At 51.5% G+C, this 14,918-nt stretch overlaps 1 protein-coding gene across 2 annotated transcripts in view; it reads left to right on the top strand.

The window, feature by feature from the left end:
- Positions 1–14,918, top strand: part of LOC147452786 (organic solute transporter ostalpha protein (DUF300)) — a 166,651-nt gene that overhangs the window by 103,304 nt on the left and 48,429 nt on the right. The window contains exons 6-8 of one of the 2 annotated variants that reach the window (XM_086518369.1): positions 6,213–6,301; positions 6,518–6,776; positions 6,894–7,145. In XM_086518369.1, coding sequence (XP_086374495.1) covers positions 6,213–6,301; positions 6,518–6,776; positions 6,894–7,145 — 600 coding nt within the window. Of the gene's footprint in view, positions 1–6,212; positions 6,302–6,517; positions 6,777–6,893; positions 7,182–14,918 lie in introns of those variants that run through there. The other variant, XM_086518370.1, reaches the window with a different exon arrangement.

Genomic DNA, 14,918 nt, shown 5'->3' with positions numbered 1-14,918 from the left:
TCAGTTACAAGGCAAGACATCTGTGCCCACACCTGCTCCCTGCATTTTTCCTGACGCTCTGACTGAGGCTCTACGGACAGTAACTCACGGTGAAAGTCAGTAGCAACTGCACGCATATCCTCGGGCTCAGAAGCAACTGACCCATCGGGTCTCCTTAACTGACTGACCTTGGCATGCGAATGCCGAGGTCCCACTGCCTCGAAGAAAGCACCAGTCACTCTCTCGCCCACCTGTATCCACTGAGATGCCTGTCGATGGAAAGCAAACTCATGCCGCCGCTCCTTTGTGCTAACAAGCTCCAAGCGAGCCTGTTGTAGCTGCTCCTCTAACCAAGGACTGTCTAGATGCTGCTCCTGCATTCTCTGCAAGGAAGCAATGCCTCTTCTGAGACGCTGCTCCTCCTCTCTCGTTGCAGCCCGGCGAGCCAAAGACTCCTGGAGAAAGAAACGACTAATCTGAGCTGGTCTTGAGGCCACTCTGTGAGCAGGAGAATCCTGCCCGTCCAAGCACTCTGTCCAGAGAGGCTCTACTCGCTCTCTGAGTGCAGAGTCCAACAAGACCCTCTCTTGGATGCGAAGCATCGTGCTCCCTCTCCTCTGCCTGTCTGCATTGTGAGGATCACTGGTGCATGGTCCGAGAAGGAAGTCCCTGCCAGAGTGCCAATTGTCCCTCCCAAGTCACTGAAATGGTCACTAGTGTAGAAGCGATCTATCCGCGATAGATTCACTCCTCCCACTCTGCGGTCCAAACAAGAGAAGGCAGGCTGTTTGGGGGCCTTACAAAACTAGAGTGATGCCAAACATCCGAGACCCTCAGAGTCATACAAAACCTTTCCCAAGCTGCCAGCTGAACTCCATGCACAGTAGCATGTCTGCCACCAATCTTGTTAGAAGGGTCCTCCAACATGTTGAAGTCCCCCCCTATGCACCAGCATTCTGCCTGCGGCAGAGACTCAACTATCTGTGACCAAAACTCTGCTCGAGCACTCGCCACATTGGGCGCATAGATGTTGAGGAAGCCCACAAGGCAACCCTGAACCTGGATAGTAATCCATTGAGCCGTGCCTGGCACAATAATCCCTCTGCCCACAATGGCTTGCTGCAGAGAGTCCGTAATAGTTATACATACCCCACCCTGGATACCTCCAGGTCCAAAAGCAGCTGAGCACAACGTCTAATGCGGCTCTCACACAGATGGTGCTCCTGAAGCATAAGGAGATCAATCTCTCCTTCCACAAGGCAGCACTGAAGCGCTCCTGACGCAGTCGGCCCCATTGACGTTGAAACTGGGGTCCACCAAGTCGCTGCACATTCCATGAGACGATCCTCATGGGGAGCGAGAGAGAGCAAATGTTGCCGCAGCAGCTAAACGGGCTATCTTCGAGGCTGGCTTGGATGGGGAGTAATCCGCATCCGAGCGTCCTCTAGATAGGCGTGACTGCAACGAGTGCCTGGCCCAAGCCCAAGCTGAGCGAGCCGTACGTAAAGCAACCTCATCTGTCCAGGAGTCCTCATGAATGTGTACATAGTATGACAAGCATTGTGTATTGACAGAGAAGTAAACCACAATGTGTCTACATCTTGCTGTATTTGGAGGTGTCACCGCAAACTTGGCCAATGGCCACAAGGTCTGAAGCATGTCTGTAACTCCTAGTTCTCCCATGTGGTGAGAGAACACTAGGACCTGTGTGTGCAACCATCCCAACACTGAGTTGAGAGTCCACTCAGTTTGGTCCATGCGGCAAAGGGGAAAGAAGAAGCCAACCGTTGAGTCCAAGGGCTCTGTCCCCCTAGCTGGAAGGAACAGAACATGGACCCTGAAGCAGGCTGCCTCATGGTCTGCTGAGGGATCGCCGAGAAAACGAGTAAAGTCATACTCGAAGAAGTCCCATTGACGGCGGATGTCGATGCTCGTCAGACCACGAGGGATAGCTGCAAGGGGAGACGTCTGTACCTGTAGAGGGGGTCGCAAGAAAGGTTGTCCCTCTCTTGCCAAGCGACTCGTGGCAATGGCGCTGTCAAGAGATCTCCTAGCAGCTGGAGATGGCCTTGCCCCTTGGGTCGACTCTGAAACTGGAGTGGGAGGGGGGGGGGAGTAGGAGCAGGGGGAAGAGGTGGAGAAGAGGGGCAGGGGGGAGCGGCAGAGGTAGAGGGGCGTGGGGAAGAGGCGGTGGGAGCAGGAGGCGAGGGGGAGGATGATGAGGAGGGGGGAACTGTGGGGAGGGAGGGGCTGTCGAGGGTGAAGCTGGGTTGGGGGTTGGAAGCTAGAATGCTCCGAGCAGACGTCGACAACCTGTAGGCCCCAAAATTGGCGCCCCTTTCGATATTTCTTTATTCTTTAACAGTGGGAATAAAACGTGTGATCTCCTACAAGCTGCCCCGCACAATCTAGGCTAAGGAACACCTGTTCTGGCCCGATTTCGGCAGCATAATTGTACTAGGACGCTTCACGGTTAGTATCCCCACGCAATAGGTGACTTTCCCGACGCTACGGACACTTTGCAAAACCTGGCGAGAATCTGCAGCATGCTGAATTCTCTGTTTTCTGCCCCGAAAATGCGCCAGTTCACCCGTACAGCGGTCCCTTCGCGTCCCCGAACCTCCTGGGGTTATTAGGGTCCGTTTAGGGCCAAAACCCTAAACCTGCAAAAATACACAGCAGGCTGTAATTCCCTGTTTTGGGCTCCGTTTGGCGTGCCGGTCGCATCTGTAGCGAGACCTCGAGCTCCCGCACCTGTAGGGCTACTTGCCCTTTGAATCGGACGAGATTTCTGACGTGAAACCTCTCCGACTTCACCTGTACTTGCGGGGGATTAGCTGCTAGCTAATCCAATACCTGTGCAAAAGGCTCTTGCCTGGGCAATCGCGCATGAACCCATATAACTGTACATTGGTCAAAAGAAAAGCCCACTAGTGGGGCATAACATACTGCTCGTAGGGGGGAGAGAGAGCAGTACGTAGCGTGCAGGGCATCACTCTTGGCATCGCACTGTACATAAGGGGGAAAGGAAGCACTCCATAGCTCTTAACCTATGGCAGACAGCAAATGAGGCTCATCCCAGCTTAAAAATTCATCGTCCATTTTTCTGGAAGAGGCAAGTTCATGAATTTTTGCCACTTGGCGCATTTTACAAGCATTTTCTCGTTTCGGGTTCGCTGCCTAAAAATCTCCCGACTGGTCGCCCAGTTGACTTCGCGGCAGAGTTGTAAAATGTTCCCCTAGTCATACCGGAGGTAATGACGCGAACACATTTCACGGCCCAAAATAGCAGTTCCCTAAATTTTAGGAGATGCTTCCGTTGGGCTCCCACTGGTCATCTGATCATTTATCCTCATTGGGACCGCATCCAAAAGTACAATGTGGCCCAACTGTCGGATACTTTCTGTTGGTGATCCCACCTTGACTTTAGGCCTTTATTGAGTTCACTTCCTAGTATCCACCAACTTGCTAAGTGCGACGGGGGGACCTATATGATCTTGCTCTGAGCCTAGACATGCTCTTACCATACGAATTCCAATGCCAACCACTATCCATCTGCGGGTGAAACTACCGTTCACATTGGCCATACAATGTCCGACCGTTTGCTACTTCAAGAAGAGGGTCTCAAAAATAAAACAAAACCCATTGGAAAGAAACCAACAACTAAAGTTAGCAGTTGCCACGTCCTCGTGACATACTTAACAGCTGCCACGTCCCTGAGAGTGTCCCTAAGTAGAACGCGAACTGAGGGAATGCCAGCTGCCTTGGCAGCTACTGAGGCTGTCGTGCGAGATGTCGCAAGGACAGTTCCAATGGCTGAGCCTATCCTGGACAAAAGTGGTAAGTAGTCCCTCCGCAAACCTGGAAAGCAGACGGAGATTGGGATGTCTGCCTCCTCTACCAGAACATCCGAAGCAGGGTCAAAACCATGTCTCCACTGTCGAAAGTGGGCTCGAGCTGCTCGGATGGTCAATGGACTCATGGCGATGACCTTGGACTCCATCTCGGAGGTCTCAAACTCGATCTGATAGTAACCTCGTCCGAGTATCTGTACGTCCAAGATCTTGCCCACCTCTGCGAGAAGGCGGGTTTGGAGAAGGTCACGCAGCTCTCCTCTACTGGGTCGGGTGTCGAGAATCGTGTAGATGACAGAAGTCGCCTGCAAGCGCTCTACCTCTGTGGCTGGGCTTGCTTGCTCTGTTGGTGAAAGAGCAAGTCAAATGGTGGGCTTAGCAGGGTCGGGCGAGGGGGCTTCGGACGAGTCCCTCTGTGGCTGAGCTGGAGCCTCCATCTGTGTCTACTGCTGTGTTGGAGAAGCAGAAGGAGGAATTACTTTGTAACAAAACGCGCCGAGCACTCCTGTCCAAAAAACAGCACTTCCAGAGCCAGTTGCAGGGAACCTTCGGGAAAGAGGCGGAGAGCGAAGAGAGCGGGGGTTTGGGGAGGGGGGGGGGGGGGGGGGGGGGGGGGGGGGGGCTAGAAAAGGCAACGGGTCAGCAGCGGATAAGGCGGGCAGGGCTGCGCGCAGCAGGGGTAAACAGGCTTGTGGCAATGCAGGGGGGGACGGGGCGGATAGGGTAGAGGGTGTGAGGAGGAGCGCGCAGCAGGAGCAACTCGGGCTGGGGGTGGAGCAGTGCGCAGCAAGGGCAGCGCACCGACAGGCGGCGGGCGAGGGGGGGTTGGGGGCTGGCGATGGCGAGGGGATGATGCAGCAGTAGCGAGCGACCTGGATCGAGGTGAGTTGACAATTTGAGGATCCTCATCTCTACTCTCCATATTGATGAATCCTTCTTGGAGGCAATAGCCGACCTACAACAGATCAAGGTACCAAAGAAACCACTAGTGGAAAAAGGAAAGCTTACAATGAAGACTATCTTGAAGAACACCGTCCAACAAGTGTCGCTTTATGACATGCTACGGCTAGATGCGAGTTTTTGAAGTGACACCCTTGCAGTTATTTAGTCGGCGGGCACCTCCCAGTGCAACCATCAGAGTCCTATATGGTATTATCCTGCTGCTCCCCTCACTGATTATAGAAGCCCGTGTCTCACCGTGTCCATCTTGGGGCGGCAATTCTCAGGAGTGATAGTGGATGGTGGATTTGGCATCAACCTGATGCTTGTTGAGTTCACTATGTGGGCTTTGGGTCTGCAACCTACACGACCTGCTAGCACCCTTCACAGTTACGTTGGTCGACCAGACAGTCTACCCATTGGGAATACTGGACAAGGTGCCTCTGCTGGTACAAGACTTCTTTAGCTTGGATTTTGTTGTTATTCGTCTTCCCCAGGTTGAGGGAGGATCTCCTTTGCTTATTGGTAGACCATGGCTGCGACACACTAAAGAATTGCATGATTGGGGAAATGACGCAATGTGGATACATACTCTTGGCTCCCCAATGAAACCGATTTGACTTGGAGGAGGCATCGATCTAGTGGTGCAACATAGTTCATTGTCAATGGAGTCCAACCTTGAATTGGAGTAGCCTACTCCACCTGATGGGTTAGAAGAGGACCTGTTGGAGTGATTGGAAGCCACCAAGTCTATGCCTTGTTATGGAGTCTCTACTCAATCTTTGCCTGAGGATACACCGTCTTCCAATGTTTCTGCAGTAATAACTGAGCCTAGTGAGCCACCTGAGGCAGCACCAAGTGTAGAGGTCACAAACCCCTCTTCTTCAGCAGCAGTACCTCCCCTATCTGCCACAGGGTCTGATGGCACACCTCGTGTACTACCCCCTTAAATAGCTCTAACAAAGATGGGATTTTTCTTGCTGTGCTAATGACACAGTATGTACTGTGAGGAGAACTTCCCGCCTTTTGTATCTGATCACATTGTGTATGTTAGGAGGATCTGAGAGGCTGAAAACCAAGTAGTAGTCTTGTTTTCAGGTGGATGTATATAGTTTTATCTACTCGTCATCTTCTATGTTTTATCTTGGGGTATGTGCTCTCAAGATGTTAAATTAATATAAGATAATCTCTCCCCTTAAAAAATAGGAGAAAGAGAACACTGGAGGTTCCTCAAAAAGAGCTGGCACTACTTCATTACTATGGAGGGTCACTTTAGCGAATAAGGATTGTCGTTAAAGTTAACTTTTATCAAGCAGTTTGTGTTCCTGAATTATCTTTAGAGTTACTTTTGTCATTGAGACATTACTTGCAGTCCAGTGCGCTCTGATACCAATAGTATCATGGACTAGAATGATAATTTTTCCCATGGTTTCTTTACAGATGATTATGAAGACATTATGTGCTCTTTTGTCATTAATCTTGGAACTCTGTGGTGTTTATGGAGATGGAGAGTTTAATTGGAACTATGGGTACGGTCTTCTAATTTTTTCAGAGGTTCAAGCATTCAAATCAGACGTTCTTGATTATAAATTCTACCTCGTATCCATGAAATAGTCATAGTAAAATGACCCCTTGCTGTTTTCCGCTTTACAACATTAAAAGACAGTGTACTAAATGAGAAGCATAGTCTAGATCTGGCTGTTTCAGATGTGAAAATCATTTATCTGACCTTTTCAAGCTTACAGGTACCCGTATATAACTATAGCAATGAACTTCAGTCAGATGTGGGCCCTTTATTGTTTGGTGCAGTTTTATAACACCACATATGAGGAGCTTAAACCCATCAAACCTCTGGCTAAGTTCTTATGTTTCAAAGCTATCGTCTTTGCCACTTGGTGGCAGGGAGTTATTATTGCTTTACTGTGTGCCTTCAACGTCATTCCAGGTTCACTGGGGACATCCAAATTTCAATCAAGCTTACAAGATTTCATTATTTGCATAGAGGTAACTATTTCTGATTCTCAACGGTGTTCTTGAGTCTCTTTGAATAGTCCCAAGATTTCTTGGAAGCATGTAGCAGAGGTCTTTTGGTCGCTTTTGTAAGGAGGTTGCATTTTGCAGATGGCAGTTGCAGCAGTAGCACATACATTTGTGTTCCCAGTGACTCCATATCAAGCATCCTTTAACCAGCCGAAGAATTTTGAGTATTCTGTTAACTCTCATGTGCCTTCTAGAGAGCCCTTGTTGAAAGTCAACAAAGTAGAGGAGTATGATGGGGGCTCTTACCGAAGGTTAATTAATGCTGATGTCAATGTGTCTGGTACCAGTTTGACAGAAAGTGTTCAAGATGTTGTGCTTGGAGGGGGAGAGACTGTAAGTGCTGTTTTAAATTGAGCATCTTATTTTTTTCTCTAATCTAGTTCTTCGAGCAGAGCTGTAGTGCTCTCTTTGATTTAAAGTAGTGTATTTGGAGATAAGTGTGTTCAACATGACAAACCATTAATTTTTTTTTTTTTTCCGAGAAAAAGATCCTTCTATTAGTTAATGAAATTGCCCATGGGGCTACAACCACCTCTACAAGAGAGGGCTACAACAATCATGATGGGGAGACTCTCCCAATGAAAAAACAGCATATGTACAATGAGGCTAAATCAAGAAATAGGAGGGAAAAGCCACACAGGTGGACGGTAATGCCACCTGAGTACACCCTGGACCATGGTGAAGAAAGGCCCAGGATGCTAGAGTCAAAGGAAAGCCTCTCTGCGCTCCCACATGCAGTCGGAGCTGCCCTAGAGTCTCTCTAGGTGTCCTCTGAGAGTATGGACCAGTTCTAGCCATTGCGAACAGTCTTTGCTGGTGGTACAAGGCGAGCCTCGAAGATGCAGAAGGAGTGGGCCCGCTAGATGAAGTTTGAACCAGTGTCAGGCCACTAATGAGCTCCCAGCACTCCTCTCTCATTGCACCACTCATGTGGAGTAAGCTCTGTGGTAGGCTGGAGTGTAGGTTGACCCCCTTGAATCACTATCATCTTGTTGGTGGAAGATAGCTGAAAGTGTAGTGCCGGGCTTGTGAGAGTGGACCAAGTAGCTGCCCCCCAAGTGTACTGCTGAGCTGTGGAAAGAGCTGGCATGAGCCGAAGAACATGAAGCCACACCTGCTGTGCCAAAGGACAGTCCCAAAGACAGTGACGGTGACTCTCCACAAGATGGTCACAAGATGCACATGCGGCCGAGAGACCACTATGTACAAGCCAGCTCCCAACTGCTGTAGCTCTGTATGCTATGGAACAAAATGACTCGTCTCGGCTGTCTGGAGTCCCACAACCTCTCCCAAAAGCTGCCAAGAACTCAACTGTGAGACCCTCCTCTTGCCAATGAGGTGCTGCAACAAGACGAGCCTCTCTCTGTGCTGCCAGTATGTGACGTCCTAGCCGAATAGTGTACTGAAAGAAAGGGACACCTGGGTGGTCTGCAGAGGAGAAAGAGTCCATCCAAAGCCAATCTCCAGGATCCCACTGTACTCGTGCCAATGGACAGCGTCTCTAGTGGCCAGACTCGAGCTGCTGGGTCGGGATCCATGACACAAGTCCTCCCAAAGATGCCCACCACTCGGATCCTCTGAAAACAGCACTCTGCCACCTGCGAGGCCTCTACTACAACTCGGTGTAACCGTCCCTCACCCTGTAGCTCGAAAAACAGGGAGGGTATAGTCTCTAAGCAAGCCCGAACTGAGATAAGAACCTCCAATCGCGTGAAGGCTCCCATCTATCTGGGTGCTATTGACTCGAGAGGTGTGAGCCACTTAGCTGGTACTACCTCTGAGATGTCCTGACACATGTTCTGCACCCCTCTCATGGCCTGTATAGCTGAAAGCTCTGAAGCTCCTCTGACAAGCATGTAAACTGTAACCAATCACCTAGAGAGCGTGCTGGACCCTCTGCCATGGGACCCCAGGAAGCATGAGGATGACTACCAACCAAGTGGCCTCTCTGAGTGCTAACCATGGGGTTCCAAACAAGGGGCTGTCTCAGGCGCTTCTCCGCGTAAATAGGTTGACGCTGCTCCAGGCCGCGCCGCTGTTGCTCCCAAGATCGGAGCAAACTCACAACGAAGCGATCCTCTTGTCTCCTGCTCAAGCCAACTCTGCGCATCTCTGTGAAAATCCATCTAGTCGAGGGTCGCCAGGGGCCTCCAGCCTGAGGCATCCTAGCACTAAGCCGCTGAAGCAAAGAACTCCTTCGAGGGCTCCTCACCTGGAAGAAGTCCTCTGATAATGAACTTCCCAAGAAGGGCTCTGCTCTGTTGTGCTGGGTCTATGATCCCTAGCCCTCCTTGAGAACAATGAAGAGTGATGACCTGCCATGCCACTTTGGCCCGGGCTATCTGAGTGTCACGCCCTGACCAAAGGAAGTTCCTGATCAGCCCCTCTACCTGGCTGATACAAGAACTCGAGAAGATCCAACAAGAAGTGATGTACCACATAGTAGCCAACAACACCTGGTTGGCCACTACAACTCGGCGTGCCAGAGAAAGTCGTGCGGAGCTCCAATGTACCTCCTGATAGACAGGAGGAGGGGAGCAATCTGTTGCTCGGGAGACAGTCCAAACCAACCTGACAACCCAAGTACCGAACTGCAGTCCCTGGGGGAATCCACTCGAAACCCTCACCTGGCATCCAATCGGGCATAGGAGCACTACCAACCGAGAAAGCCATTGTCTTTCTCCAGTTGATCAATGCACCAGATGCACAACAGAAAGTCTCAAGAGCTTTGAAGGTTGGCCTCCTGGCCATCCAAGTACAAGGCTGAGTCGTCTGTAAACTCAGCGTCCAGTAGCTCATCTTCCCGGATAGGAAGTGCTAAGCCATGTAAACCAACCTGTTGTGAAACCAAAAACCTGCTCATCGTCTCAGCATAGAACAGAAAGAGGAAGGGGGCAAGAGGGCAGCCCTGTCTGACCGAACGGGTGAGCATGAAACGATCACCTCTACCTCCTGACAAAAGTACCTGACTGTGTGCCCGTCTGTACAAAGCTGACACCCCTCTTATCCAAGTATCTGAGAAGCCAATCTTGCGTAGAGTGCCCTCTAAAAAGTCCTAGTTAACTCTGTCGTAGGCCTTCTCAACCACAGAGCCGCGCTAGGGCAGAAGCCTCTCAAAAAGTAAAGATGTTGTCAAGGATACTACGCTCCTTGACAAAAGCTGTCTGAGTCCCATGTATAATGCTCTCTAGAAGTGGCTGAATCCTCAAACTTAGAGCCTTGGCTAGAATTTTGTAGGCTGAGTTGAGGATGGTGATGGGCCGCCATTGTCGAATCTCATTTAAGGAGCCACCCTCCTTGGGAATGAGATAGATCAGGCCCTCACTCATGCTGTTAGGCATCTGTCCTGTGTGGAGGATGTACTGGAAAGCACTACAGAGATCTGAGCCAAGCAAGTCCCAATACTCCTAAGAAAAAACTGGGAGTCAAGCCATCCTCACCTGGACAACTATCGCGGGGGAGTGCGCTAAGAGCCGTGTGTAGCTCCTCTAATTGAAGGGGCAGCTCAAGCCTCTGGCGCATCTCCTCAGTCACAAGACAAGGCATCTGTGTCCACACCTGCTCTTTGCATGCATCCTGACGCTCTGAGTGAGGCTCTGCAGACAGTAGATCTCAATAGAAATCAGTGGCAACCGCACGCATGCCCTCTGGCTCTAAAGCAACTGACCCGTCGGGCCTTCTCAACTGACTGACCTCGGCATGCGAATGCTGAGGTCCCACTGCCTCAAAGAAAGCGCCTGTCACTCTGTCATCCACCTGGGTTCACTGAGATGCCTGTCGATGAAAGGCAAACTCAAGGCGCCTCTCCTCTGTGCTGACGAGCTCCTGCCGAGCTTCCTGTAACTGCTCCTCTAACCAAGGACTGTTTGGATGTTGCTCTTGCATCCTCTGCAAGGAAGCAACGCCTCGTCGGAGATGCTGCTCTTGCTCTCTTGCTACAGCTAGGCGAGCCGAAGACTCCTGGAGAAAGAGTCGACTAAGCTGAGCAAGTCCTGAGGCCACTCTATCAGCAGCAGAGTCCTGCATGTCTAAGCTCTCTGTCCAAAGAGCCTCCACTCTCTCTCTAAGTGCTGAGTCCAGCAAGACCCTCTCTGGGATGCGGAGCATCGTGCTCCCCCTGTTGTCTATCAGTCACTGTAAGGATCACTGGAGCATGGTCCGAAAAGGAAGTCCTTGCTAGAATGCCAACTGTCCCGCCCAAGTCACAAAAGTGGTCACTAGTGTAGAAGCGATCTATCCGAGATAGATTCACGCCTCCCACTCTGTGGTCCGAGCGAGAGAAGGCCAGGCTGTCTGGGGGCCTCACAAAACCGGAATGTTGCCACGCATCTGTAACCCATAGAGTCATACAAAACCTCTTCCAAGCTGCCAGCTCAACTCTATGCACAGTAGTATGGCTACCACCAATCCTGCAGAGGGTTCCTCCAACATGTTGAAATCACCCCCTATGCACCATTGCTCTACCTGTGGCAGAGACTCAACAATCTGTGACCAAAACTCTGCTCGTACTTGCTACATTGGACGCGTAGATGTTCAGGAAGCCCACGAGACAACCCTGAACTTGCATAGTGATCCATTGAGCCTTGCTTGACACAATAATCCCTCTGCCCACAATGGCCTGCTGCAAAGAATCCGCAATAGTCATACATACCCCGCCCTAGATGCCTCTAGGTCGAAATGCAGCTGACCAAAAAGTCTCATACCATCCACGCAAAAGCTGACCACAACGTCTGATCCGGCTCTCGCACAGGTAACATAAGAAGGTCAATCTCTCCTCCCACGAGGCATCGCTGAAGCTCCTGATGCAGTCGGCCCCTCTGACGCTGAAATTGAGGCCCACCTAGTCCCTGTACATTCCATGAGACGATCCTCATGGGGAGCGAGAGAGAACTGATGCTGCCGCAGCAGCTAACCGTGCTATCTTCGAGGCAAGCTTGGATGGGGAGTAATCCGCATCGGAGCGTCCTCGAGATAGGCGTGAGTGCAAAGAGTGTCTAACCCAAGCCCAAGTAGACCGAGCCGTGCGTAAAGCAACCTCCTTTGTCCAGGAGTCCTCATGTATGTGTACATAGCATGGCGGGCTCTGCGTGTCAGCAAAAAAATGAACCACAATGTGTCTACATCATGCTGCATCTGGAGGTGTCACAACAAACTTGGCCAATGGCCAAAGAGTTTGAAGCATGTTTGTAACTCCTAGGTCTCCCATGTGATGAGAAAACCCTAGGGCCTGTGTCTGCAGTCACTCTTAACACTGAGTCTATAGTCCACTCAACCTGGTCCCTGTTGCAGAGGGGAAAAGAGAAGCCTATCGTTGAGTCCAACGTCTCTATCCCCCTAGCTGCAAGGAACAATACATGAACTCTGAAACAGGCTGCCTCAAGGTCTGGTGAGGGGTCGCCAAGAAACCGTGTAAAGCCGTAAACAAAGAAATCCCAACGACGAGGAATGTCGAAACTCGTCAGACCACGAGGAACTGCTTCAAAAAGAGACCTCTGCACCTGAAGAGGAGGTCGCAAGAAAGGCTGTCCCTCTCTCTCCAAACTACTCGTGGAAAAGGCGTTGCCAAGAGATCTCCTAGCAGCTGAAGAAGGCACTGTCCCCTGGCACGACTGCGGGACTGGAGCGGGAGGAGGTGGGGGAGCAGGGGGGGAAGGGGGGGAGGGTGCGCGAGGGGGATCAACAGAGGAAGGAGGGCGAGGTGGGGGGGCCGAGGGAGAAGGGGAAGGGATGGGAGCGGAAGCAGGGGGAAACTCGGGTGGAAGAGGGGGGGGGGCTGTCGAGGGTGAGGGTGCGGTGGAGGTTGAAGCAGGGACCTCTTCCTGCTAAAGAGGGTCAAATCAGTTCCCCGTGGAAACCCACTGCTGCTGAGTAGGAGCCTGAGGACCACTCTAGGAGCCTGAGGACCACTCTGAGTGTCAGGCTGGCGCGGTGACCCCTGTTGACGTCGACCACGAACCTGTTGCCATCCCTCCTCTGCTTGAGCCCCAGGCTCGGAGGGTGGCTCTGCCTGTGTACTCTGTGGCTCTGCCTACTACTGTTGACCAGCCTTTGAGGACCGGGGCTGGGCCAGTGGTGCAGGTCGGGGTCTCCTCCGTGGACAGGCCTTTGCGAGATGGCCCATTTGTCGACAAATGAAACACTGATTCGGGAGGCCTGAATACTCCATGGGCAAGCCTTCGCGAGATGGCCCATCTGTCGACAAGTGAAACATTGATTTAGGAGGCCTGAATACTCCACGCTTTGTCGGAACCAACCCCCACCCACCCGACGAAGTGAGATGACCTTCGGGATAGTGTGGGTGTCCCTAACCAAAACGTGTACCAAGGAAATGTCGGCCGCCTTGGCAGCTACTGAGGCTGTCGTGCGAGGTGTCTCCAAGACAGTCCCAATCGTTGAGCCTATCCTGGACAAAAGTGGTAGGTACTCCCACCTCAAACCAGGAAAGCAGACGGAGATGGGCAGGTCTGCCTCCTCTACTAGAACATCTGAAGCTGGGTCAAAACCGTGTCTCCACTGGCGAAAGTGGGCTCGAACTGCTCGAATGGTCAAGGGACTCATGGATATGACCTTGGATGCCATTTCGGAGGTTTCAAACTCGATCTAATAGTAGCCTCGTCCGAGGAACTGAACGTCCAAGATTTTGCCCACCTTTGCGAGAAGGCGGGCTTGGAGAAGATCACGCAGCTCTCTTCTGCTAGGTCTGGTGCCGAGAATCTTGCAGATGACGGAAGTCACCTGTAGGCGTTCTACTTCTGCGGCTAGCTCGCTTGCTTTGTCAGTGAGAGAGCAAGTCGAACGGTGGGCTCAGCGGGGTCGGACGAGGGGGCTTCATTGGAGTCCCTCTGCGGTGGAGCATGAGCCTCCATTTGTGTCAGCTGCTGTGGAGAAGAAGCGAAGGAGCGTCGGCAAAGGGAAGACTCCTGCTGGACCGAGCCCGTCGATGGTGCTGGCGAAGCATGTCAAGCAAGAAGGGAGAGGAAGAGGGCTAAAGGCAAAGTGCAGGTGCAGGCGGGGGACGGCGACTGGCGGGGATGGACAGCGGGCAGCTGGGCAGGGAAGAGGGCGGAGGCAGGGGCAGCGTGAGGGGGGCAGCGGCGTGGGCAGTTGCGGGCTGGGTAGCGAGAGCGGGAGCTGGCGAGGCTGAGCGCGCTGGAGGTGGGCAGGGTGGGCTGCGCGAGGAGGAGAGGGCGAGGGTGCAGCGTACGGGTAGTGGGGAAGGCAGCGATGGCGAAAGGGGGAGGGGGGGGGGCAGCAGCAGCGAGCAACCTAGAGTCTCTCTTCTGTGTATGTCTGACTATAACCAAACCATTTAATTCAGCTCACTAATTTTCTAAATTCTTTTCAAAAGATGATAGATCTTGCTCTAAAAATACCAAAAGTGCTAAAATATTCCAAGCATATTTTAGGGTGGTGCTAGAGAGATGTTATGACAATCGCCATGGAGGAGTGTATTCCCACCTTGGACGACTGTCTCCTTCAATCACTGTGGAGTAGTATATTTATGCTAGCGTGCCCTATATTAGTCCATGATTGATCACGACAAGGCCCCCTGCCCTTGATAAAAGGGATGAAAGGTGGTCCCACTCCCATTGGTAAGTGTTAATGGTGTCTCCCCAATTATCATCTAGGACATGCTGATGAGAGGTGCTATGCTTATATCGCCCGGAAGGTAAGACCAACTCGCTGACATCAGGTGGCACATATTCTGTTGTACTTTTAGACTGCTCTTGCAGTATCTAATGTACCAAATTTAATGAATTATCAGCTTCTAAATCTCCCTTGAAGAGATGCTTTGTTTTGTGCTTCTTGCTCTCCACAGAGTGTCAAAGATTGGTTGGTGCTCGAGCAAGTTGGATGAGAACAAGAAAAGGTTTATGATATCAAATTAAGAGAGGCTCTATCTATGCTTATTATGCTCCACAGAGCTACCAAAAAAAGGGATGAGAGCTTTGTGCTGGAACAAGCTGGATGAGTGTAACAGAAGGTTGTACGCAGATTTAGCCTTACTGCTTTACTTTACATGTCATCGATGCCTTTGACCGTGTGTGTGCGTATGTGCACGATATGTGTTGACGTGGTCCTCCCTCTCCCAGACATAGTATCAGA

This window comes from Adiantum capillus-veneris, chromosome 8 (assembly GCF_014529385.1).
Source record: "Adiantum capillus-veneris isolate H3 chromosome 8, ASM1452938v2, whole genome shotgun sequence".
In the NCBI taxonomy this organism is placed as follows: Eukaryota; Viridiplantae; Streptophyta; class Polypodiopsida; order Polypodiales; family Pteridaceae; genus Adiantum; species Adiantum capillus-veneris.
Note: the sequence above shows the minus strand (reverse complement) of the source record. Positions and strands in the feature narration are given on the sequence as shown.